We start from the raw sequence: 27,836 nt of genomic DNA on the forward strand, positions 1-27,836 counted from the left end.
CTTGGTACATGCTTGTCCATGCAAATTGCCATATGAAAATGTGTTGGATAGATTATTTAATGTTGTGTTTTAAACCACAAATTCTTGATTTATATTGCCTAATTGTTGATACTAGAACTACCACATAACCAAATGGTTAGGGGGCCTCCCCCATGGCGCAGTGGTAGCGTCATTGCCTTGTAATCAAGGGGTCCCGGGTTCGATACCCGGTGAAGGCACAAGTGGTTCGGATCCCACTTTAAACTGTAGGTCCAGTCCCGATTAGCCTTACTGTGCATAAAACACCAACTCAAAAACCAAACCAAATGGTTAGAGCTTTTACCTTTGATGTGAGTGGTTCCAGATTCGATCCCAGATGGAAGCTCCAGAATTTCTGTGTTGCCCCAGCATTTTGAGAACAGTTGGGGAGCTAATTGAAAGCAATAATGTGTCGAAAGCCAGAAAGCAGTGGTGATGGGACTTGATACACTGACCACATGTCATCCAGTGAAAAATTGCTTGGCAAACCTTGGCCCTCCAAAGAATGTTGTAACACAGAGTTTTTTTTACTTTTTAATTCTTTGTATTTCTTCTGGGAGTCAGTACTGCTGTGCACACAACTATTGCTGTTGTTTATATTTTACTGATAGTATAAACATGTATTCTCTGGCAGAGGAGAACATTTATTGGAGAAAAATGTTTTTGAGAATATTAACTGAGTTGCTACATCCATTGCTTCAAAATCATATAAAGTGGGATGGAATAATTTCCCCTTGGAAGTTTGCACTAACATAGTTTTAAGAGAAATATTACCATTGTAAACAGAAATTGGAACTACCTCCTGTACACATTCCCAAAGCTTGCTCCTACAATGCTTACTACAATCAGAGCTTGAAGTGGAAAATGTTAGCTGGAGGGATGTTGGAAGGAACCCTTGAGATTAGCTGGGGAGGGAAGGGGGGGGGGGCTGCTTTGCGAAAATGTTGCTAGCTGGGGGATACCCTCCTCCCTGCACTTCAAGCACTGCTTGTAACTTTTCCTTTTAGTGGCAATCCAAAATGACCAAAACTATAGACATTACATCATAATCAACTGGGGCATTGTAAATTCAAAGAATTTCTGAAGCACCAGTTTCTTTTAGGGTGTTTTTACACCTAGTTAGTGTAACTATATTCTGAAATGTTTTTGTAATATCAAAAATACAATTTCCACAATATCTTAATATTTTAGTTATCAGATGTTTGGTAGATAATATAACTCTATTAAACACATTGTTTTTTTTGTGTGTGACATTCAGGGAGAGGTGTATTTAAGTTGTTCCGGATTATTTTGTGCACTGAAGAGTATATCTGTGTACACTTCAGTTCATGAAATATAGAATCAAAAGCAATTTCAAAGCATTTTAGATGGGAACAAGTTCAGAGGCGCAACTACGAATTTTTGTCGGGGGAGGGGGGGGGGCAAATACCAGGATAAACGTAACAACACAACAATAATAATAATGGGATTATTATTATTATTACTAGTGGCAGTAATAGTATCAAAGACATTATTATCCTCATAAATTATGCAGAAAGGGGGTAGAAGTCGGTGCTATAGCATATGTTTGGTCAAACGATTAGAAATATTTTTTCAACACCGTCAATTTCACATTAGCTAATAATGGAGAACAAGCACACAAACTGTAGTTTTGAATGGCTGATAAATCTGAAGATATATTATTTTTTTTTGTACATATACGTAACATGTATAACTTTCATGAACAGCATATGTTTTACACATATCCAACATGCTAACACTAAATTGTATATGTATTCAATACATATACAGAAGGTCGTTTGCTTTATATCCGACCATGTTTGACGGGTACCCACCTTAAGAGATACCGCACCGCCACCACCGATCATGTTCTATTGGACCCCCAGCATTGTGGACTATCGCCTGGCATCGTAGTTTCCATTGCAGCAAGCTCCAGCGCAGGACAGGCATGGGAATTCTGTCCCACTCCTCCCTGCAATCTTTGCATAGACCATCCAGGGTGCGCGGGCAGCGATGTTGAAGACGTCGTTTCAACAGTCCAAATGCGCAAAAATCCATTGGACTGGCATCTGGGCTTTTCACAGGAATGTCTTCAAATGAAATGACAGGAAGTCCTAATTCCACTGCCATTTCCTGATAAAAACGTAGTGATGTTCTGGCAGTATGACTCGAAGCCTTGTCCATATGGATCATCACCTGGTTCGCGTCCATTCCATACAATTTTGGGATGTCTCTCCGATAGGTAGGTGTCAGAATGGAGTCTTGGAAGTATCTGGCATTCACCATCACGTTTTTGTCCACCTTGGGTATCATCAACTTACCCTCATATCCGAATCCCGTCACAACCATAAAGCCACGAGTGAAACTTTCCCTAACTGACGAACAAAGTTGCTGCGCCCCTTGCCGTCAATGTCACAGTATGTGATCACCCGAATGTGACCACCAGCAGTGAGATGGACATATGATTCATCCATTGTGACAACTTTCTTCCATTTGGAACCTTCCGGTACCTTTCATACAGGTTCACAATGTGTACGTATGAGAACTTAGCATGAAAAAGGGCCATTACGTAACCCTCACAATACTGGTTGATTTTCGGTACCATTTGATAACATTCACTACCAACACTCGCGCACCTACAAGGTCAGACACGACACTGCTCCCGCCTGCAGACCCATACTTCCAGCATGATATGCCAGGTGGTAGCACTGAACAGACAATGGTCGGATATAAAGCGAACAACCTCTGTATACAACACATATTATTGAAATACATCACATTATAGAAAACAATAAAATTGCGAGCGAAGCGAGCAAGAAAATTTTTAGATCCAATGTTTGCAATTGAAAACAATATTGATTAATTAGTGCACAAATAATTTCACTGGTCGCCATGGCATTCTCTTTTTTACAACTTGATTCATTTAGATCAGTCGGCATCCATGGCCGACTCCCACCGCCCCCATAGCTATGACTCTGAACTTAACAAAACTGAGAAAAGCAGGCTTTGCGAGCAAAGTGAGCAAGAAAACTTTACGAAACATATTTTTATTTGCATAAAATTTGAAATCAAATGGGGCAATTGCTCCTCTGTGCCCCGCCTGCAGGTACCCTTGGCCGTCAATGTTTGCCTCCGTATTTGCACCTAATAGGGTGCAAAAAATGTCACGGGGTGCCAAAGTATTCTCTCTTTCAAAAGTTTATTTCATTTAGATCATTCAGCACCCATGGCCGACTCCCGCTGCTTCCATAGGTATGACTCTGAACTTGACGAAACTGAGAAAAACAGACCTTGCGATAGAAGCGAGGAAGAAAATTTTACGAAATGTATTTTTATTTGCATAAAATTTGAAATCGAAGGGTGCAATCCTGCTCTGTGCCCCCCTGCAGGTCCTTTTGGTCATCAATGTTTGCCTCCCTAGAATTGGCTTCCTCCCCCCCCCCCCCCCCGAAGTTGCGCCACTGCATAAGGTATAACTTTTCATTTCCTGCTTTTTTCACTTTTATCCCAAATTTTATATAATCAACCTTTATCCCAAATTTTATATAATCATTTATTGTGAGTTTTTGCATGTGAAGGAAGAGTTAGACCAAAGTATTCCTGAGCATTATGTTATATTATGAAGGTTAATCTTGTTATCTCTTTCCCCTCCCTGTTGTAAACTTTAATTTATAATTTGCACATGCTAACATAGAAAAAATAGATAGCTTTACTAATAATTCAGAATAAATTCATTAATTTGATTAACAAAGTTAATAAATTGAAAAGTAATAGGACACACTATGCTTCTTTTTCATTATGAATTATTTCCTCTCTTTCTATACTAGCCTTTTTTCTCCTATAATATGCATGATGTCTTTAGTAGTAAAAACAGGTTAAATTATTCAGTTATAAACCAGTTATATTATAAAGTTTTTGCTTCCTTAACATGTAGTTGTGTAGAAGAAATACATTAATATAAAGTTTTTTTGACACCTTAGATAAGTTTATCTTCCTTTTTTCCATTAGATATTTGTGATGTTTATTCTTTCTAAAAATTAAATAAAATTTTGAAGTTGATGCTGGGTGAAAGTAAAATTTACGAGTAATATTATTTTTCCCACAGTGTACTAATTAATGTAGAAATGTTCAGATATAAAATTTGTTGATACTAATATTGCAATGATCCAATATGAACTGTTCAATAGAATCTGAATACCTCCTGATTTTTTTATATATAGGATATGAAATTCAACATTTATTTACAAAACAGTTGAATTAATTTATATTTTTAATTCAAAAAGGACAATAACCGAATAACATAATTGTAAAGTGAAACTAGGCTCTATATTGAAATTATCAGCAAAGTTACTGATAAGCACATTAATGTTGCCTATATGGACCATTAGGTTAATCACAAGATGGGAGGACAAAGAAAAGTCACATGGAAATATAATTCTCCATGTCCTTCATTGAATATGCAAGGGTCATTTCATAAATAATGCACAAGGTAGCAACACTACAGAGTTACACCAGTCGCAGCTGAAGACTTGAGAAAGCAGCATGTGTGTTTGTTACTTCCGTACTGTATATCTTTTTGAATTGAGGAGTTGATTGATTTGTTGTTTTAAGTCCACTTTATGCACAGTAAGGCTAGTCATGACTGGACCTACAGTTTAACGTGGGATCCGAACCACTTGTGCCTCCACCGGGTATCAAACCCAGGACCCCTTGATTACAAGGTGATGACGCTACTACTGCGTCATCGGGGAGGCCCTTTGAATTGAGGGGTGTTAGAAATTATGTCTGCAGGTGCAAATGACTACTGTGACAGTTGATCAAGATTAAAACTTTATGTGCCATCCTCCCCCCCCAAAAAAAAAACACAGAAAAGAAAAAAGAAAAAAAAAAGCAGATGATGGAACTTTCTTGATGAAGATCATCGAGAGAGATCATATTATCATGAGTGTATACGAAAATTTCCCAGAAAAGCGGACCTGACTTGCCAGGGATCGCCCGCTGAATATACAAGACATTGCATGCCCACACTGGGGAAGGATTGCAACTGATTTGCTGAGTAAGTACGAGTGGGAAATATTACCTCGGGCACCATACAGTTCATACGTGAGTCAACCAAACTCTGTATTATTCTTAAGTTGAAAGACCACATGAATGGACACTGTTGGTATTCCCAGGAAGAGCTTTCTAAAGGGGTTACCCAAGCCATTTGGGGACTGAACAAAAATGGAATAGCAAATCTTCCGAAACATTGGGGTGCAGTTATTGAGAAGCAGGGGGGCTGTATAGAAGGATTGTAAAGAAACACATTGCCTGGGGGAAAGAAAAAGTGCATTATTTATAAAATGAACCTCGTCTCATCCCAGCATTCACTAAGAGAAAATGGGGAAAACCATGGAAAAATCTCAGGAAGGTTTAATGAACTGATATAACATTATTATCTAATTAATTAGACCCATCTCACAATGCCAATGATAACATACAGTTTTCTGTGACTAGCATCCTTAGTTTTGCTTGAATAAAACAGTTGTGAGATGGTGTTTAGGTAATTACCTGGATCTAGAGTGAGTTCAAATAGTCTATGTACATCTTGTATCATCTTCTACAAACTTCTTAAGAGAATGAAATGAGTCATGGAGTATTTACCTAGGTAATTGAAGTACAAAAACAGTACAGTATGAATGGACAAGTATTCTATTTTAACTGGTACCTATAAAGTACCAATACAAAAGTTACCAGTATTGATAACTGGTAACGATATCACATGTTTTGTAGTTCATTTCAACAGAAAGTTTTTGTAAGTAGATATTTCAGGAGGGCATTTTATGTTAACTGAATTGTACCTCATACAAGTACTACTGTAAATTTATTATACCTCTTCTCATGCCTAGTGAATCAATATGACTAGTGTTGTTACTTTTGTGCATTACTATTATGTTTAGTTTTAATAAAATGAGTGCTTTCTGCATGAAGTGGCATGTGAATAGCTTTGTTTTGTGTTACATTTTGTGTGCTTCAACATAATGTTGAATGTTTTGATAGTTTTGTCATGAGAATAACCATGTTCTCAAATAATATAACTTCATTGATTTAAATTTTACTTAAGTTATGAAGATGGGATGATTCAGCAAATTCTTGGACTCTCACCTTTTAATCATGGGCATCACCAGAAATTTTCATAGGGGGAAATCAGGTACCTTCGAGCACCTTCCCCCCTCCACCAAATGTTGGAATGCGACAGAAAATTTCATCAAATTGTATTTGTAAAAACACCAAATATGTAATGTGAGGAAATTCGAGAATAAGAAGAAAGAAATTTTGAATGTAAAATAAGTATTAAAAAGTATATAAAATTACTAATTTCATTATTTACAGTGTACTCACTGAACAGAAAGGGCAGTTTGCAAGTTTGAATCTGAGGGAAGATTTCACATGTTTCTTCAAATTTCAGTAGGTGGGATATGTTGCACAGTTAACTTTGATATTGTTCATTATCACCATCTGAGCTTGCACACGTAACTGACACATGTGGAATGCATTTTTCATCATGTGCATCAGCTGGAGAAGGTCGAACTTGTCAGAGTCTCTCGTAACATCCCTCCCATCAGTAAGAGGTTATTTTAATTTGGATTAGTATTGGACACAGCTGTCTCACCCATTGTTATTTGCTACAAGGGCTTGACTGTCCAATCTGGAGTGTATGGAATGTTATTTTAAGAATTTGGCATATTCTTGTCAAATGTGCAGATTTTAATGTTCTCCGACAATCTTCTCACCTTTCCTATTTCTTGTCATTCATGTTGGAAGACAATGACAATGTTTTAACACATCTGATCCACTTTCCGGGAAAAGTGTTATTTAGGAAGTCCCGGACACTGTGAACAAAATGGGGTGGTGCGTCATCTTGTTCGAAAAGAACCGTATCTACGATGCCATCCTGGATCAACTGAGGCATCAGGTAGTTTTGCAGCATGTCTAGGTAGATGTCTCCCGTTATTGTTCGCTCGCCAAACACGAAAGGTCCATACACTTTCATTTTGGTAATACCCATCCACACATTAAGCTTGGGTGAGTTCCTTTCCCATTCAAACACCGCATTCAGCTGTTCCTGTGCCCAAATCCTACAATTATGTCTGTTGACGAACCCACACGTGTGAAATGTAGCTTCATCACTGAACAGAATGTTGTCCATTAAATCTTCAAATCGAACAGCCTCTAACAAATCATAACACATTGATGCTCAATCGGCGTAGTCCTCTGCCTCCAGCTTATGCAAAATTTGCACATGATAGGCTCGTTTTTTCAATGTGAAGCGTAGGGTTTTCCACGCAGAGCTCCTGGGAATGCCAAGCTGCCTGCTGAGTCTTCTGGTTTATGCACGTGGGCTGCGTGTAACAGCTTCTTGAATGCTATCGATGGTTTCCTGTGAAACAGATGGCCTCCCAGATCGCTCTTCATCATGCATGCTGCCGGTTCTCTTCAATTTGTTGACAGTGTTCTTGATTGCTTGTCTTGTTGGTGGCGGTTTTCTGAACTTCCGGGTGAAATCTCCTTGCACCTGTTCATACGTCCTTCCACACAACCGACCACATACAATGGCTATTCTCTCTTCTATAGAGTACATTTTATCAGATCACCTGGAAAAAAGAAAAGATTTGTCATTAGATCATTGAAATGTTAAATGACTTTATAGACACCCTGTACAATATTTTGGTGGACTGATATGAGTTTTTAACTTATATGAAATGTCTCCACATGAAGAACTGATATTCGCCTGATCTGATATAGAATGGGGAACAAGTATCCAGATTTAAATTAGCCTTATCCAACATCACTAAGCTAACAGAACCACCACCTAACCTTAATTGAATGTTTTCTCACATTAACTAGTTATTACATGACCAATTAAATCAATAAACTGCAGTGGTGTATTTACAATTTAAATTCATAATAGCTATTTTTTCACAACTACTGATTACTACCTCTCCCCAGTCTTTATACTCCACAGTAACACTTGTACTCTAGGACATTAATAAAAGAAGTACATTCCATTAGAAATAAGAATTTGCAAATCAAGGAATGATGATATTGTAATAAACTTTTTCATAGTTTTTTGTAGGTATTAAGTACAATAACCTCCCCCTTTCATTGTGCCCTTAATATGCCACTGATAGACTGAGGTTAGTGGAATTGATTGCTGACAGAATTTTACTAGATTTGAATCTAGCTGTGATAACCAGTATACGTAGAATCTATTATTGCAAAATTTATTAAATGTTGTTAACTGATATCATCCCATCTTAGTTTATGCATTCAGTTTATTTATTTACTTACTGAGGAACAACAATAATAATGAAAAATATGAATAACCATACATATTATCACATTGTACATAAGTGTTAATCAAATTTCTATGCTGGATTTACTTGGGATAAGTTTGTGTTTATGTTTGGCTGGCATGTTGTCTTCAGTGTCAGGTGGAATGCAGGACAGCCAGAGTGGAACGTCACAGCGTCGAGGATCAACTCAGAGCGACACAAGTGCTGTTGTGAGCAGCTTGACACGTGATCTGTCGCAGAGTCCCAGTGGGACAACCACAGCCACAACAAGAGACCTTTCACAGAGCCCCAGCTGCAGCAGTTTACAAATGAGATCTGAAAGTCCACATAGTACTCCTGGAACCCCCAAAAAGGTACATCAGTATTTTTATTATTTCTGCTCTCTGTGTAATGTTTGGGGATGATATTTTTAGCAGACCAAATTACTGAAATAAAATTTACAATAAAAAATATTAAATGGTTTAGTTATTTGTGTGGGAAAATTTTTATTTGTGTGAGATAACTGCTAGTTTTCTCTACTTTATTTCAATCCACTACAATCTTCCAAAGTAATCAAAAGTTGAATTAAAAATAAGAAATATAAGAGGACCATAGCTGGAAGATTGATTGATTGAATTGGTGTTTTAAGTCCACTTTGTGCACAGTAAGGCTAATCAGGACTGGACATACAGTTTAAAGTGGGATCCAAATACTATGGGCCTCCACCAGGTATCGAAACCGGGACTCCTTGATTACAAGGCGATGACGCTACCACTGCGCCACAGCTGGAAGAGAATGAGTGGTTAGCACCAGAGGTGATAGTATGTCTTGGTAATGTCATTAATGCCATCCCCTTGTAAGCAAGGAGTCCTGGGTTCGATACCTATTGGAGTCACATAGTGCAGGCTGTCTACCAATCAAGAATATCAAGAAATCAACAGGTAGGTCAAGAAAGTCAACAAAAAGTCAAGAAATTATGCTTGTGGTCAAGAATTTTTGCTGTTTTTTTTACAATATATTGAATTTATATTATTATAGACCTGTACTGGAATTTGATAAAATTGGTATCTGGAAATCTAATATTGTATTCAGTCGTGGTTAAGATTACTTTGTTCCTTAAGGATTACATTGTTGTATGTGTGAATTTTTCTAAAAATTTTAAGTAAATTAATGTGGCCATTCCCCATCCAGGATGAAGTCTGTAGCATTAATTTTTACATGCATTAATAATTAAAACAAGTCTAAATCTCTTGTTAAAGTGCATCTTCAGTTTTCATCTTAACCATTTCATTGAAAAAAAAATATTTTTTCTTAATTTCCAACTATACCTAAGTAGGGGGTGATTAAATAAATGTTAAAAAAGTAAAAAAAAAAAAAAAAAGGAAAGAAAGGTCAAGAAAAAGTCAAGAATATTGGATTTGTTATTTTGGTAGACACCCTGTAGTGGTTCGGATCCCACTTTATAATGTAGGTCTAGTCCCATTTAGCCCATCTGTGCATAAAGTAGACTTAAACCCTCAATATTCTGCCCTGCAACTTTTGTTACTTCCATTCTTTTCACAATCGTATTTCTTCTCTCTCTGCTTTTTATTACATTTCAGTTTTCAGTTTGGAAGGAAATGAACTGAAAAACTGGTGAAGAGAACATTGAAGGTTCATCAGGGAATCATGTGTTGTGTCTACTTTGATAACACAATTTATAGTAATGTATCTAGTGTTGTAGTTATTTACATACTTTTATTGAGTAATTATTTTGTGTGTCTTTTCTTTCTTCACAGGATCCCCTAAGCTGCAGTCCGAAAATGGTAACCCAAACTGGCACCCAGACAAGTCCTGAGGCAATTAAAGGTCACTTCAGTATAGGAGCAAGTGGTAATAAGGATGAAAACATTAGACTATCGCCAAAACTAACAAGAAAGGACCGTTCCAGCAAACAGTTGAGAAGCAAGAGAGAACGGGCAATGTCTCCGGCACCTGTGATGAGAGATCGAAGTCTCAACCTAAGAGATCGAACGGGAAAGGAACCAACCAAGGAGGCAATTAGTCCATCAGTTGCAGAATGCCTGAGGGCCATATTTGCTGCATTTTTGTGGCACGAAGGTATAGTGCACGATGCCATGGCATGTGCATCTTTCCTCAAATTTCATCCTAGTCTGCCAAAGCAAGGGGCAATTGTGGTCACAAGGCACCCTTCGGACAAAGCTGATAAGCACGATGCGTTGACGAAAGAACAAAAAGCTAGGCAGAGGCATTCCGTTGAAGTGAGCACCAGCACGTATCTACACATTCAACCATCAACATTAGAAACTTTGACAAAATCTGCAGCGAATGCAAATGCAAACAGAAACAAATCGAAGAAACATTCAGATGCCATCAAAGAGGAGTCCACAGGAGCTGACGGAGGAAGCCCTGGAGGATCGAAGAACAAGCTTTCCTCGCTTCCAGAAACATCATATCACACAGTTGCTGTTCTCCCACCAGCTCTAAAATCTCTGGTTTTCCTGTGGGAAGAGTTGACGACCAATTGCCTCCGAGCTATCATGCAGCAGGTGATCCTCCCTAGCCCAACCCTCCCTCCCAAGGTAAAGAAATTTGAGAAGAACAAAGAGAAAGATCGGGAGAAGGACAAGAAAAGCAGAAAGAAGAAGGAGTGGAAACCGATGGCCCGGGCAAACTTATTTGGTGAAGTCAATGCTGCTGCACTGGGTGGAATGGAACACGAGACCTTGTGCGAGTTGTGCGGTAGTTTTTACCCACACCCCGTCACTTATCACATGAGACAGTCACATCCAGGTTGTGGTGGCCGAGCAGGTGGCAAAGGCTACAACAGCGGAGGCAATTTTTGCGTAGGTTGGGCCGGAAATTGTGGGGATGGAGGAATTGGAGGGAGTTCGTGGTACTTAATTTGCGACCAGTGCAGAGAAAAGTATATGCGGCAGAAGAAACAGACTGCTCCGAAGGAGAAAAGCAAGAAGAGTAAAAAGAAATCAGGGTCAGCATCTTCATCGAAACTTCTGTCGCCGGTGGCTCAACTCGAGACGCACATCATAATGAAGAACAATGCCATGTTCCTTCTTGATCTCGCAAGTGCAGCCAGTCCTAATTTACCTGGCCAAGGGCTTTCTTCAAAGCGGAGTCCTTACTCTTCCATGCCAAGCGTGTCGGAACACAGTCCTGCAGATTCGGATCCCTTCCCGTCTGTTCCCTTTCAGTGCCTCGAGGCCTTGGGCGTTCACCAGTCCCAGTTGCAGATGATAAACGAGGAGCAAATTCTGGAGGAAACTTTGCGTCAAAATGGAGAGCATGGACTTAAAAGAATGCTGGAGGTTGCCTGTAACCTTGTTCCAGAAAATGGATCTTCACAACTTTCATCTTCTGCTGGCAGGGTAAGAAACTATTACTTGTAAGATCACATCCAACTTAGGGAACATTAGTTTCCAATCACTTCACAAAGTATAGTGTCCAGGTTTAAAATGCTTGTGGTTGACTGTGCTGCATTTCATGTGCAATTTCCATCCTTGTATTTTGCTAGAAGTGGAGATTCTAGCCTAAACCATATTTAAAAATAAGTCTTGAAGCTTTCCTGGCATTGAATGATGAATAATTTCTCTGGGGCTATCGACCAGTCAATTCTGGAACAGTTTCCAAGCTTTCGGAGCTATGTCACACTCATCTTCAGGGTAGAATTGAAGATGAGAGTGACATTAGCTCCGAAAGCTTGGAAACTGTTCCAGAATTGACTGGTCGATAGCCCAAGAGAATTTATTCATCATATTTAGAAATGTTTTCTTTTTCTTGACTTAATGATATTAACTTCTGAATCCTATTTAATACTGATGCGTGAAAAACTTGGTTATTTATGAAACTGTTTGTGGTTGTCATTTGGTGGTTACATGGTCCTGAATGGTTAAGTTTATGAGTTTATAATAATAGTGCATTAATATCATACTCCTCTTAACCTGATGTAGATTAAACAATCTATATTTTAAACAAAGAGAATATAATACAAATGCCATCATTTATTGTTTCGTGACATTTTAATTTTACGTACAGGGTTTTAAAAAGTCTGCATCATAGACCAAATCACTGTATTTGTTCAATATGTCGTCCATTGAGTTTCTCACAAGTCCATGTGGGTAACATAGTCTGTGGCTATGGCATGGCATGCAGAGGTGACCAGTTTATGAACCTTCACACTGTACATTCAGCTTTTCAGATACCCCAAGAACGCAAAGTCTAATGGATTCAAATCCAGCTAGTGTGGGGTCCCATTCATTGTGTGTGTGTGTGTGTGTAACATTAAAGTAAACACAACAGTATGATTTCCACCCTTTCCTCCTGCAGCAACTTAAGGTGCTGCAACAATAAAACAAAACAGTCAATTTTACCATTTGGCATGTGGTACAGAACTTTTTGGTCACCCCGTACATTGACTTGGTGTTCATTCCTTTTCCTTTTCACTCAGGTAAGCTTTAGTTCCTTTTATCTGCCATGATTTAAGGGGAAAAAGAATGAAGAGATCTAAATGCATTGTGGAAGTACAATCTACATTTTCTCAATTTCAGCAGTTAGTGGAGGTTGTGTAATTCACATCAGATCATAATTACAAGTAGTGCATTTTTTAAGATAGAAGTTTGTAGAATTTCAATATTAAATGAAATATTGACCAATCAATTGTGTGTTTTGTTACCACAAAAGATAGTAAGGAGTGAATGATTATATTCTTCCACTCTTCACTGTTTGTTCATGCATTGCAGCCCATGTCAGATGGGACAATGAGTGATAACGAGAGCGATGGCAGCAAGAGTCGTACATTCCATCGTTCTATCTCTATGGGCACCACGGCCAGAGATTGGAGCAAGCGAGAGGGAGAAGGAAGAGTTATTATGACGAGGAAACGGAATAACAGCAGTGGAGAGACTAATGGTAAGTCTAAATTGCTATATATTACTACAAGTGTAGGTTCTATATGAGGCAAGAAATATTCAGAAAATATTTCTGTATACTTAGACTAATTTCAGTTAAATGTTATTCATTCTCAGCCCGACCCTGTGGCCGAGTGGTTAGCACATCGCGCTGCGATGCCAAGGGTCCCGGGTTCGAATCCCGGTCGGGCTTGGTTGTTTGTGAATGTCCATTCATCCATTTCATCACTCATCCCCATCTTCGCAAATTAGCCAAGAGGCACAAAACGCGAAGTAAAATAAACTAAATCAATCAATCAATCAATTCATTCTCAGGCAGTGATAAAATTTGTATATTTTTACAATGCTTTTGAACTCTAAATTGGTACTTTCCTTACTTTCTAAATCACTGGTATATGGTGGGCATAATAACACAGTATGTCTACTTTTGCGTCAGAAGGGAAACACAGAGTGGGCATATAATTTTAGAGTGAGGTCTTTCAGGGAAGTGATGGTATTTAATCATCAAATTGATGCATTCTTAATCAATGTAATGTCCTAACCGACACACTTTACTTGCACCTAGACATGGAAACAAATCATTGTATTGAAAAAAATTGTTATTTATTTTTGTAAACTAAATTTGATTAATCTATGCAATAATAGGTTCAAATATTGAAAAGTAAACACAAGGTGTAATGTGTGAAATGATAATGGAGGATTGAATCTAAGTAACAGTAAACCATCTTAACAGGGTAAAGTTGGAAATGTTTTAGGCTGCAGCCCATGTAGACATTTTTCAACAATTTCACTGCCCACAGTTGTTAAAAATTCTAGCACCACCAGAGTAATATTTAATGTGAGTAACGTTCTGTCATGATTGAAAAAATATGCCTGACTTTCAGTGTAATGGGACTATTACTTTTTTTAAAATTATATTTTCAGACCAACGTTTGTATGCATTTACTTATTGTATGTTTAAATTTTAGCAAGATCAAATTGGTAAATTCATTAAGTTTACCAATATGCCATTTTTACTCTAACTATTTGCACAATAGCTCTTTGAAGGCTGCCAAGATTCAGAAAGCAACTTTTCATTGTGTATGAAGAGGTCAATGCAGCGAATCTCAGTACAGCTGACATCTGGCTTTCTAGACTAGATTCTGTTACCGTTTCCTTTCTATCTGGCAATTGATCACATATCCTGCATCAACACTAAAATTTGGAGGTTCTCCAGTTGGAACCATACTCAGGATTGTGCAAGTGACTATCATTGTGATGTTATTAACTAACAGTCACTATCTGCCTATTATAAGTCATAAGGCTTGTCCTAAAACAGTTCTCGTCACTGAGTGTTCTGTCATCTAGGGGTCATTGTAGCCAACTCTATGTTTGTTGTGACCATGGCAACTGACAGCACTGCTGCAGTAAAAGTGAGTAAATAATGACAAAGGTATTCAACCCATTCACAGTGATTCAGAATGCCAAAGAAATCATTTCGGTAAGAGGGAAAATATTAACAGTTCTATAAACAACTGAGCTGCCAAAGAAAAGACTCTCTAAATCAATATGAGTTCTTGTTGTCAAACCACAAAATGGTCTTTGCCAGACACTATAATTGTGTTAAGTAGACTCAACTTCCTATTAATGCACAGAAAAATAGCCCATATCTGAATGAAAAGAAAATGTATATACTTTTTTTTATTATTGTTATTTTGAACCCAGTACAGGAGGAAAGCTTTGCTACAGTTTGCTACATTTGACTTATCTAGCTTATTTGGGAACTCGTGCTTTGCTGTTAAAGCATAATTTTGTAGCCCACGCAGGTTCACCTGTCCATGCTATGAAATGAGAGTTCCCTTTTTGCTATTAGCTGATGCTTAATACATATATCAGTAGTGCAGTGTAATGAGACTGTTCTTTTCATGCATAAGTAATTAATGCTGGTGTTACGGAACTTTACTCATGAAAAATATAGTGAAGAATGGAATGATCAAGTTAAATATTTGTTTCAATTTGTATTAGATTCTATAATATTGACAATATCTCTGAAGATTCAAGTAGATTTGTCATGGTTCTGCAGGAAAATATTTAAGAAACTTGAAAAGTATCACCAAATGGAAGATAAATTTTGTAAATAGTACAAAATAAATCAATCTGCTGGAAATGAATGAGGTATTTTTAATTACAATTTCTCCCACTCCTATGCACTCTAAAAAGCAAAGAGATCACTCTACTGTCGGATTAAAGATTATGGATACTCGAGTTGTACTCCAATGCAACACACATTGTGAAACCGATTTTATACAGATTAATATTCAATGGAGTAGTGATGTGCATTGAACATGGCAACACTGCACGTACTGTTAGTACCCAACTCAACAGCAATGTGTGTCGAACCATGGAATATGGCTATCAACATGTTCAATGTACATCACTACACTGTTGAATATTAATCTGTATAGAATCGTTTTTGCAGTGTGAGTTTAAAGTGGTAGTGGGTTTTAAAAACAGCTGCAAAGAGCTTCAAAACAAGATCAAAGTCATATTAGTAGGACTACCCAGTACTAAGAAAAAGTTGTTTCACAAAATTGATATGAACTTTTTTTCTGGCTGATTTAAAAATTCTGGAAATTAAGAATTGTGTTTTTAAAACCTTGCTACCTTCACCTTATTTAAATTTCATCATGATCAGACCATACGTTTTTTATTTATAGAATTTCAAAAAAGCTGTCATTTGGAAAACACCAAAAAAATTGCACTTTTTGTTTTTGATCTCGTGATGATAAAAATGGAAGGTGTACTTGAAAGAACATTTAGTTACATAGATTAAAGCAGAATTGAAAAAGCTAAATCTTTAATGCAACTTGTTTTTATGTAGGTCTACTGATTAAATTTTAATTGGAGTCCAAACTTGAGCATCCATAATTTTTAATCTGACAGTAGAGTCAATTTTGAAGAAAGGAGCTAGAGAAATGAAGAGCAAAAAAACGATGAACTTTGCTGGGAAAATATGTCCTAGGAACTGACATTTTCAATTGAAGTGCATTTAAAGGAGAAAGCAGAGGAAGAGGCATCGGGACTAGTGAATAAATATTTAATGTCTTAAAACACATTCATTTATTGTGAAATTGATTTGATATGAAGACTTTGTTTTGCTGTTTTAAGACATTCATTGTGCATAAATGCATTTTAACAGTATTTTTCACTCTTATTATTATTTAATCTTTATCAAAGAATGTATTCCAGTGTTCAAAGTGTCTCGCTTAATATTACTGTATCTGTGTTCCCAAGTGTTAATTGAAATAGGTCATAGACTATACGTCCTATATACTTTTGCATCACTTTTCCAGACCCGAACTGTTAATTTTACATTAAAATTGCTAGCCCTACATATTTGTATGGATTTAGGAGCCAAACAGCAAGCTCTAGATTTGTGCTGGCATTATGGATCACTGGGCCATGGAGTGCAAATTATTCACACTGCATGCGGTCTGCAATGGGTGATCCTCCATATCAGTTACTCATGGTCTTAGATCTTCATTTATATCCTTCATGAAAATGTGACGAGACTAGGTAGACAAGACTTTCCCGCTCCTATTTGTCCTCATGCAGGGCACTACAAAGTTTCCCAAACCTATATACTCCTAAAAAAATAATTCATAGAACCACCGCATTTTGGACTCACCCGTCCAGCAACGCACGGATACGCAGAATCGTAATTGCTCGTGAGATTAAACCCCTTTAAGTTCCCAGATAAAAAAAAAAATCAACTTCCAAAATATCACATGTGTGAATCAACCGGTTGGAATGAACAAATCTGCAAATGAAATTATCTCACCCTAGCATTTTACCTTTAACTTACATTCCCACAGGCCTTTAGAAAGAAAAAGAAGACAATTAATCTACACTGATGTATGAAATTTGTAAACTAAAAAAAAATTCAGCAGTTCCGCTTAACCACAAAAAGAATAAAAAGGGGGGGGGGGGAATATGCTAGCTTTTCGAACACCCAACCCAGAACAGTAAAATTTAACATAAAACCCTTGCTGAAATGGAAGTTCAGGTTATCGACTTATGAGACCAGAGCGAGATGAATCTTTCCATCCTGAAAGAAATATTCTTATTAACATAATACCATTTAAATTACATCAAATATGCCTGGATACAAAATGCCAATTTGGAGTCAGAAATACTGCTTTGACTACAACTATTTATTTGCATTAGCACATAAACAAACTTGTATTAGACAATAAGTATTTTTCATACATGTCAATTGCCAAGTACAAATTATTATTTTTCCTACCGAAATATTATATCGGTTTCAAATACTGGCATTGTATTATCCAAACAAAACCAAAACTGAATCATTCATCAAAGTTTGTCGTAAAGACATTCGTTTGAGACCTTTAACATTCTTTAACGACTAAAAATAAAATTCCTCAACGTTCTTTTTTACTTTTATCCAATATGGCTGTCACGGACGCCAAGTTTCTGCCAAATCTTAAAACAAAGAAAGCACACGAATCATGGCCATTTGTGACACACGGATGCTAGCATTATTATATTTGAGAAAGAATTTTGGGTGTAGATCACAATTCTTCCCATTCTTGTAACTGTGATGCAAGGAATGACATCAAAACAGTACTTACGGACCAGACGACATCAGGGAAATTTCCGTTATGTTTAATTTAAAATATCCATATTCAGACACAATGGAGAATCCATACTCATCGAGATTTTTGGCTAACAGTCCTTCCTGAACAATTTAAGACATATGGATTCACTTAACACTTCCCATTATCTTCGATTTCCATTGATGCTTCGTCCAATTCCTTTTACATCCACCAAGATTCTTTTCTCTCTCCCGGACCGAGTCCTGAACAGTTTTTCCGATTCCGATTCCTGCTCTTTCCCATCCACCGCTTATGCACAGGTAACGGGTACGATGACCCGTTCCTCGAACCACTTCACTTTTATTGCACCGTCTTCCGGCGGTGACGAAAGTTTTTCTTTTGTTGCAATACCAAAATGCAAGTTACTAATTGCGATATATTTTAAATGTTCATAATCTAATTTAAATATTATTTTTTGATGTATGCACAATACAATCTTATTTATATCACTTATACAAACATTCGTGTTAATTTTCACATAAAGTGCCTTGAGGCCATCTATTGTCAAATCTTTGTACTAATGTTCGGTTCAAGGTAAATTTAACACTCAAATGCCATCTATGGGCAGTTTCGGCACAATCGGCCTTAATTCACTTTACAAATGTTACAGCCATGACAAATATTGTCATAAAAAACAAGTAGCCTAACGGAAAACTGTATTATAGTTTACTGTCTGCTCAGCAAAAAGTTCATGCAAGTTTATTTGATTGATTGATTTTAATATTATGGACATTTCAGCTTCAGCATAGAGGCTATTTTTGACTATCACATGATATGGGGAAAAGCCCCTTAACAAAAATAAAATTGAGGACAGTCACCAAACAAGGAAAAAATAAAAACAAGTCTGTTAAAAACTTCTTCACTCAATTTTTAAAATCTTTCATTCATTCATTATGTAAAAGGAATGAGAACTATGCCATCTCTGAGGATTAAAATATTGTTACCTATTAAAAGTTGAGGCTGTAAAGGGGCACTCAGCACACACAAGGACAAACACAGGACAACGCACAGTCCTACAGAGGATTATCAGCTGTTGATCCAGGTGCCAGAACCTTGTTAGCCTGCAGCAAGCAGTTACTGGGGCGTACTGCGGGAAAGTGAGGTTGACTTAGGGTTCCTTACCTTAAACCATGCAAGTTTATTTGAGAAAACCTTGAAAACTCGAGGGAATTTACTTAGGTACAATGAGTGGTAACCCATCATTTTATCAACAAAACTTAAAAATTAAGGAAAAAGTAATATGATAACTTCCACTTTTTTTTTTTTTTTTTTTTTTTTTTTTTTTTTTTTCAGAGGCTGGGTCTTCTTTGCTGTGCTACCCTTCAGCAGCTTTGCAGAAGCTTGTGCCAAACATAGACAGCTCAGCCATAGTCTCTGCACAGCCTGAGCAGAAAGGAAGCTTCGAGATTCTCACTCGACCGGTGCTCGGGTTTCTCTTTCAGCAACACAACCTGGAGAGTCTGCAGCTTGCCATGAAGCAGGCCCTCAGAAAAGCCACGTGCCGAGTGTATGCTATGCAGGTAACTTAACATCATGTGATAATTTTATACCATGCGTGTTTTGTTCTGAGAAACAACTATTGTAAAATCATTTTTTAAAAAAATAGTAAAAGCAAAATTATTGTTAAATTAAAAGTATTTTGTTTTATTGACATAGAGTGTAAATTACTTGCATTTTTTTATTATTAATTAATTATTTTCTTTTGTGCCTGGTGCTACACAGGTAACATACAAAAATTTAACTGTTCATAGTTTTTGCACAAATCATTGGATACTAATCACACTATGAGAACTGCAAGAAGGCATGTACTCCATACCACACATCATTATCATGATAGAAAGTGTAAGTCACAACACATACCTGGATTTCTGATCAGAATTCTCTGTAATTGCCAATTACTTACAAAGAAACGTTATCATACAGCACCAAAATCAATAGAATATATATTTTACTGGCATCGCAGGAAAATTTTTCCAATATAGGTTATGTTCAGTTTCGTAATAATTAATTATGAAGACCATTAAGAAAAGGAGAGTGAAAAAAATATGATATCAGTTTTATTTAAAATTTGGAATTAAAATAGTATAATTAGAGAAGGAAGAAATAGAAGATTAAATAAAGGGAGAAGAGAGAAAAGATCCAGATGGATAAGTAAGAAAAAAATTGAAGGAAGCAGTAAACACTTACCACACAAAATGAAAATTTCTTTATTTTGCAGCCTGCTTACCATATCCTCTGATGTCAACCTAGCTGGTCAGTAGCCATCCCAACTTATACCCACCCCTCCAATCCCAGCCACATATGACATTTTCCATTCCATCCCATCATCTAGCTACACTGCTCATTTTGTGTGGTAAGTGTTCACTGTTTCCTTCCACTTTGATTTTTTCCATTCAGACTGTAAACTGAAATTTTGTATACCAATCTCAAATGTTTGGTCTCTATTGTGGGCATTTCTGCTATAAATACAGAAATATATTATCTTTATCCATACTGTTTTTCCCTCTCATAGGCTCTGAACTGGCTGCTGAGAAGTGTCACGCAGCCTACATCTCTCCATGATCTTCTGTGGTGGTTTGTAGCTGCTCTCACTCCAAGCACAGGAGATCCAGACTCTGAAACTGAAGATGAAAATAAGACTGAAAGAAAGGATGAACACGTAAGTGTATATTTTTTCATTATGTCAGAGTTGAATGTATTCCATGGAACTTTGTGAGAGATACTTAATGCTTTGTGTGAATATGAAGTTTGATTCCTACAAAAGTATATTTGTTACCAGCAATATACTTTGGTGTGTTTTATGGCAGCTAGATGAGTTGTAGTGGATGTCAGTTAACATCATACAATTTTTCATTAGAAACCATTTCTCTTTACTATCTTGATCTTGTAATTCTTCCTTACAATGGTAACAGTTCAAAACTAATGTTTTCTGTATTGGAAGTAAAAGGAATGACTAATTAATGCATTGAATTAGCTAACAACACACAGGGAATATATCCTATAATGTGTTGACTATGCCAATACTCCCAGCTTCCATAGATTAGATATTGCTCTGCTTAATTTTTTTTGTTCATTTCAGGTATATACCGATTCCTTGGGTGCCAGTGCCATCTCCTTTCTATTGAACTAATAATTCAAATTGAACAGGCTACAAGAAATAGCTTATGGCACACAGAATGCACATGGCAACCCTGAATTTATATTTCTAGATATTTACATTTTCCCTGAAATCCTCTTGAAAGAACATGAGGCATCTGAAAAATGCGAAATTGAGATTCCATTGCATGTATGTGGATATATAATTCCAAGGATCCAGCTTCAATCTCTGGCTGATGCAAAGTTTTCGTGACCTTCAGTAAAATTGTAGTTATTCCATCTTTGGTTAATAAGTAGGAAGTTAGCATGTCTTGCCCTGCATAAGAAGGTATCAATCTTAAGCTAAACCCTTCTTGCAAGTACAGTTAAGTACTTCTGCCCTCTCTGTGATGACTTAAGTCAGGTTCTCTAAACGGTCAGATAAATCTATTTAGAGGAGAAAAATCATGGAAAAGTGTATGAATTTAGTAAAACCATTCAAAAACCAAAGAAGTGAGAAATTATTTTCATTTTGATTGTCAACTTTCAGATTGAAAATATATTTGACTTACTTCCAACAGGCTTCCTGATTGGAGATATTTCACGTAACATGTTCTTATTTTCAACAGTGTCAAATAGGATTGATTCCCTGGAATGGGATGCAAAGGTGAAAACTTATCAGTGATATGTGAGCATAGTGTCATCTGGAAAGGTTTTTTTATTTTTTGACAGCGCGAGTGGGCATGCGTATGATTCATCAAACTTATCACAGGTAAACCAGATCTTTCTTAATCAAAGTTCTACATCGTTGCACCAATGCAAAAACCATGAATGTGCAAATTTTGACTTTTCCACTTCGTGCAGTTTCTGACTACTTTTTGTTGACAGATTTGTATGCTAACTTACAGGACCTAATAAACAGTCATAAGACAACATTTATCCAAATGTAAAACCAGTTTTTCCCCAGGACATTGAATATGTGTTCATCTGAAAGTACGATTTAGCACATCCGTGGTTTGGAGATGTAATGCACGTAGAGAACAAATATAATGACAATTTGATTTGCAAAGGGTCTTTCATAAAACCAAAGATAATCTTGTCAAGTGTGTAATGTATATATTTATTTCATTTCGTTTCAGGACTTGCGAGGAGTCTGTGAACATCCTTTAAGCGATATCAGTATTGCTGGTGAGGCTGTGCACCCTCTCCCTTCCACTTTCCACGCTCTGCTTCAGACAATATCAGATCTCATGCTTCTGTTGCCGATGGGCTCTGCTTTGCAGCAAATGGCTATCAGATGCTGGGGCCTCAGGTTCAGGCAGTCTGATCATATGTTTCTGCACAGGTATGTTATTTACAGTTTTTATATACAGTATTTATATATAAGTGAATAGTTATGGAATGATATATCCGATATGCCAAAGTAATTAATTGGATTTCACAATATTAATAAAAAAACATTATAGGTGCCGATAAGTACCTTCATTTAGCAGTAGGCTTTTTAAATATTGTTTTATTTTAAGTACCATGGATAAGATATACATGTATGTCATACTGTCAAACACCATTTTGCATACTCTGCACTAAATAAGGGCCATACAGGGTTGACGAAAGTTTTAAAAATTGCATTTTGAGGGAAAGCTTCAAGTGTTTTACACCTGTTTTCAGATATTTTTTTCTTAATGCAAAAAAGTGATTGTTCCTCAAAGAGTGGTCTTTTGTGACATGTAAATTCAAGTAACCATGTTATGAATACTTATGAATAGATGACAGCACTACTTCTATGCTATTGTATAGACATATTAATTATATATTTTTCAATCAAATATAGAACAACTTTTGACTATACTTAGTAGTGCTTCACTTTAAAAATTTTCTCTTCACTTCTGTAATGAGAGATTTGAGAAGGATTTCTTTTCTTCTTCTTCTATTTTTCTATTTGTGCCTGTATCAAGATGAAATGTCAACATTTTACCACCTCTTAAATCTCGATCTGTTTTGTCCAAAATGAAACAAACCTCAATTCCATACATCTGAAAGGCCTATGCTTTACAATTCTCAATGAATCAAAAATGAAACAAACTTTTGACATATTTCCAATACTCAAATTGCATTGAAATTCGACTATCTTATACCTTCATATGTATCTAAATTACCCCCTCCCCCCAAGAGAAACAACAACTGGAATATCATATCTTGTTTTCAAGAAATGGCTTGTTAAATTATCTGAGACAGGAGTAATCCCTGCCATCTTCAATAGGTTAAAGAATGTAACGATGTTCCTCGGTCATTGGAAAGCATGGGGGTTTGGGTCCCATGAAAAAAAGACTACTACAAGAAACGTGTCTTACAAAATTGAATCTTGCCATGAGGTTCAGTCTTAATTACCCATCGAAAGACTCCACATACACATATGCAACAGAATTAAGTTGTGTCCTTAACCCTATACTGCAATTAATATTGCTCGTCGAAATTATTTGTATAAGCAGATCAAACATTGAATTAAAATGTATGTATAGTTACATTTAAAATATCCTTCATTTCCAAAACAACCATTGTACGTAGTTAAATATTTCTCATTTGTTTTTTTGCATGTGGTTTGGTAACAAAAATGAGATCAACAATTATTAATTGGTTACGCATATGAAACTTTTTTGAGAGCATTTGACTTCAGAATAGTTTTAACTGGTGTAGTTTGGTAACCATTCTAATATGATAAAAATAAATACATATATATAGTAGCTCTCATTATCTTCAACACCGTGACGAAAATATGTTAGAACATTTAGCATGTGCAAACAAGTTTCTTTCAAGTACTTTATGTGTTGTAAATTTAATCTTGACCACAAATACAAACCTACGTTGCACTTAAAATGCATGTACCATATTGATAAGGCAAGAGGAGATGCAGTTTGCATTCTTACTTTGATTCTTTGAATGGCACTTTTCCAAACTAGTACATGCAATAACAAATTTTCCTTTCAACGAAGCACTTAATTGGAGTTCACAACCGTTACATACCTCTACATATCTGGTTAGTAGTTCCATCGCACATTCAGTCTGTCTTCTCAGCTTAATGGGGTAAGCGTCAAAACACATGGTCTACTTCTGCTTCATGCATGCATGACTGGATTCGCTGGGTGGCTTTTCTCTCAATCTGTCAGGATTGGGCTGTCGACCTTGGTGCTGTGCGTACACTGCTGGCTTCTTCACAACATTCTCCGAAGCTGAACCACCTGGTAATATAGGCCTTATAAATCAAAATGCTTATTTTAAATATTTTTGTCAAATAGTGATGCTGATTCTTTTGGAGATTTCTGAGATTACAAATCTGATGTTTGGTCTTTTCAGATATTCAAATGTTACAATTGAATCTAACACGTGTCTGCTGATACGTAGATACAAAATATTGGTTCAGCTATACTTTCACCACAAGATGGTAAACATTATTTCAGTATCTGCCAAGGCTTCTATATCTGTTGAATTCATGATGAAAGTTGTGCGAATTACTCACAAATTTAATATATATATATATTAATAACTTACGTTTTGCGAGTATCTAGGTAACTCCTGCTACGTTTCGGGATGCCTCCTCAGGCTGCTCATGTTTAGGTTATGTATAAATCATAACCACGTCGAACTCTCCATAAGTACAGCATATAGGATTGGTAAAAGGTGTGTGGTTAAGAAACAATAAAAATCTAAAACCCATTACAGGTGCATGTCAGACTACCATGCTGTTTCCCTGATTAGAAACTGCTCCTTGGAATGTTAAAATGGGGTTTAACTATTTTTTGGGGAAATGGGAGGATATACATTCAAAAAGAAGGACTAGCAATGTGGAACCCAATCTCAGGAATTGTCTCGAGTATATTTATGCACTTTATTGAAAAGACATCACTTAGCCTCATAAACAAAGGAATTAAGTTCTACGGCAGATACGTAGACGATATCCTTGTTATTGGGGAGGGGGAGGAAGTAGAAACCCTAGGGGAAAAAGAAAGGATAAAATTTACTAAAGAAGAGATGGATGAACATAAGATTAGTTTCTTAGACCTGGCAATTCAACTAGAGGGGAAAAATTCATACAGGGGTTCATCATAAGGCATTATTGGGAGATCTATATATCAACAAAGAATCGGCCCATGCTAACAGGACAAAGAATAACGTATTTCAAAACTTCTTCCTGCGGGCTCACAGATTATGTAACAACCAAGCTGATTTGCGTAAAGAAATTGAATGGATAATGAGGATTGGAAAGAGGAATGATACAGAGAGGAGGAGTTAAAGGGGAATGTAAGTAAAGCTAAGGTCGCATATGGGAAAGATTTGGAAGGGAATAAACCGAAGAAAGACTGAAAAGGAAAAGAAAAAGAAGTTTAAGATGAAGATAGGGAATTTAAATATACAGGGTGTTTCGTAAGTTCGTTTACAACGCTTGGGAGGTGATTGTACGAGTGAAAATAAGGTGGAAAGTTCATGTAACGAAATGTTACGTCATGATGCCCTTCGCTCAGGAAATTTTCTTTGTTTTTTGGTGCCATTCAACACATGCCAATTTTCGTTGATATCAGCTCATGCAGAACACACACCCACCCCACTCCCGTCAACATCCTCGTTCGCGTCCTTTGGGGAATCCCTTGCACCGACATTGCACAACATTGCCGCGTGATTTTTTGACAAGAGCGTACCCAATTTCTTAGTGGACCACCCAACACGGACGACTTCTCTCCACCCATTTTGCCATTATTCACTTCGGAAAATCATTTTCCCATGTTTTCAAACGTCAATAACTCGGCAACAAAGCCGTTTCCGGAATTTCGTTACATGAACTTTCCACCTTATTTTCACTCATACAATCACCTCCCAAGCGTTGTAAACGAACTTACGAAACACCCTGTATAGGCATTCCGTACTTTCCCGGAATATCAAAGAAAATCGAAAGACTTGTAAGAGGGTATGGCGTAAGGTGTGGGAGCGAGCTCCAAAAACTTTAGAAAAGCATTTCACGGGGTATAAGAAAGATAAAAAAGAGGAAGAAATAAACAAGGGGGGGTGAAGGGTGTGTATGGAATACTTTGCCAATGCAACAAGGAATATGTTGGCCAAACAGGAAGAAGCATGAATGTTTGGTGGGGAGAGCATATATAGATATAAGGGAGGGGGTTCCCAAGATGGGGGGCTCTAAACATATCCTTGACGAAGGCCATGTAATCGCCAAATGGAAAGTGCTTAGGGAAGAGGAAAAACCTATAAGAAGGAAGGAATGTATATGAAGGGTCGTATATATGTAAGGGAAGAGAAATTAAACAGGGATGATGGGAATATCGATGTGATGTGGGGGAAGATGTTCAAGAAATGGGATGGGAAGGAATACGTAAAAATAGAATTTAACATAACCCCGGAAGTAGCACACCAAGCTCAAATGGAAGAGGAATTCACGCTGGACTTGACGTGAACTGGAATGGAGGAGGAGGAGGGGGGGAAATGGAGGGGAAATAGGGGAGAAAGAGAGAAGAAGCACCCGACCTTGTGCTCTACGAGGAAACATTGGAGTATTGCAGCACACGCGGACCGTAGCTATTCACAGTTTTAAAGTTTTAACATTCCAAGGAGCAGTTTCTAATCTGGGAAACAGCATGGTAGTCTGACGTGCACCTGTAATGGGTTTTAGATTTTATTGTTTTTTAACCACACACCTTTTACCAATCCTATATGCTGTACCTATGGAGAGTTCGATGTGGTTATGATTTATACATAACCTAAACATGAGCAGCCTGAGGAAGGGAGCAGTTGCATCCCGAAACGTCGCAGGAGTTAATATATATATACCAGGTGTATAAGCTTAAATCTGCTGTTTGCTCATAGATGGCGTTAGTGAGCATATGAAGCTACCATGGGCACGCCATACCTGGTGTTTGTATGAGATGGACATGTGCCAACACGAATCAGTGCACATCGTCAGCACGTGCAGACAACAACAGACAGTGTTCCTGTGGTAAGCATGTCTAGTTTTGTGCCAGAAAAAGAGCATATGTGGGAAGCTCTGCTTTTCTGCTTCCATTTGAAGAAATCGGCTGCCGAATCGCATCGAATGCTTGTGGAGGCTTATGGTGACAGTGCTGTATCGGAAACAACATGCAGGGAGTGGTTTCGTCGGTTCAAAGACTGCAATTTTGACCTGAGCGACATGAAGCGTGAAAATCGGCCCAGGAAGGTTGAAGACCATCAATTGCAGGCTCTTTTGGACGAGGACGATACCCAAATGCAAAAGATGCTTGCCGAGCAATTGGGTGTTACTCAAGCAGCCATTTCCATGCGTCTACGTGCTATGGGAAAGGTTTAAAAGATTGGAAAATGGGTGAGGCATGAATTGACCGATCGGCAGCTGGAGAGATGCCAAAACACATGCGAAATCTTGCTTGCCAGACAAAAAAGAAAGTCTTTCCTGCATCGGATTGTGACTGGCGATGAAAAGTGGATATATTTCGAGAATCCTAAACGCAAGAAATCGTGGGTTGATCCCGGCCAACCATCAACATCTTCCTCGAGACCAAATTGCTTCGGCCGGAAGATGATGCTGTGTGTTTGGTGGGATCAACAGGGTATCGTCTACTTTGAGCTGTTGAAACCTGGTGAAACTGTCACTGCCCAGCGCTACCACCAACAACTGATCAAATTGCACCATGCTCTATGTGACAAAAGGCCGGATTATCAACAAAGACATGACAAGCTGATTTTCGTCCACGACAACGCCCCATCGCACACGTCAAGTCTGGTCCAAAACTACTTGGAGACACGCAACTGGGAGGTGCTACTCCATCCCGCCTATTCACCAGACCTGGCCT

At 37.4% G+C, this 27,836-nt stretch overlaps 1 protein-coding gene across 1 annotated transcript in view; it reads left to right on the forward strand.

The window, feature by feature from the left end:
* The window catches only part of hiw (MYC binding protein highwire), a 529,247-nt gene that overhangs the window by 454,832 nt on the left and 46,579 nt on the right, over positions 1–27,836 (forward strand). The window contains exons 50-55 of the mRNA XM_083126444.1: positions 8,487–8,707; positions 10,112–11,719; positions 13,091–13,259; positions 19,207–19,433; positions 20,426–20,572; positions 22,128–22,333. Coding sequence (XP_082982570.1) covers positions 8,487–8,707; positions 10,112–11,719; positions 13,091–13,259; positions 19,207–19,433; positions 20,426–20,572; positions 22,128–22,333 — 2,578 coding nt within the window. The remainder of the gene's footprint in view (positions 1–8,486; positions 8,708–10,111; positions 11,720–13,090; positions 13,260–19,206; positions 19,434–20,425; positions 20,573–22,127; positions 22,334–27,836) is intronic.

Source organism: Lepisma saccharinum, chromosome 8, assembly GCF_977018435.1.
Source record: "Lepisma saccharinum chromosome 8, izLepSacc3.1, whole genome shotgun sequence".
Taxonomy (NCBI): Eukaryota; Metazoa; Arthropoda; class Insecta; order Zygentoma; family Lepismatidae; genus Lepisma; species Lepisma saccharinum.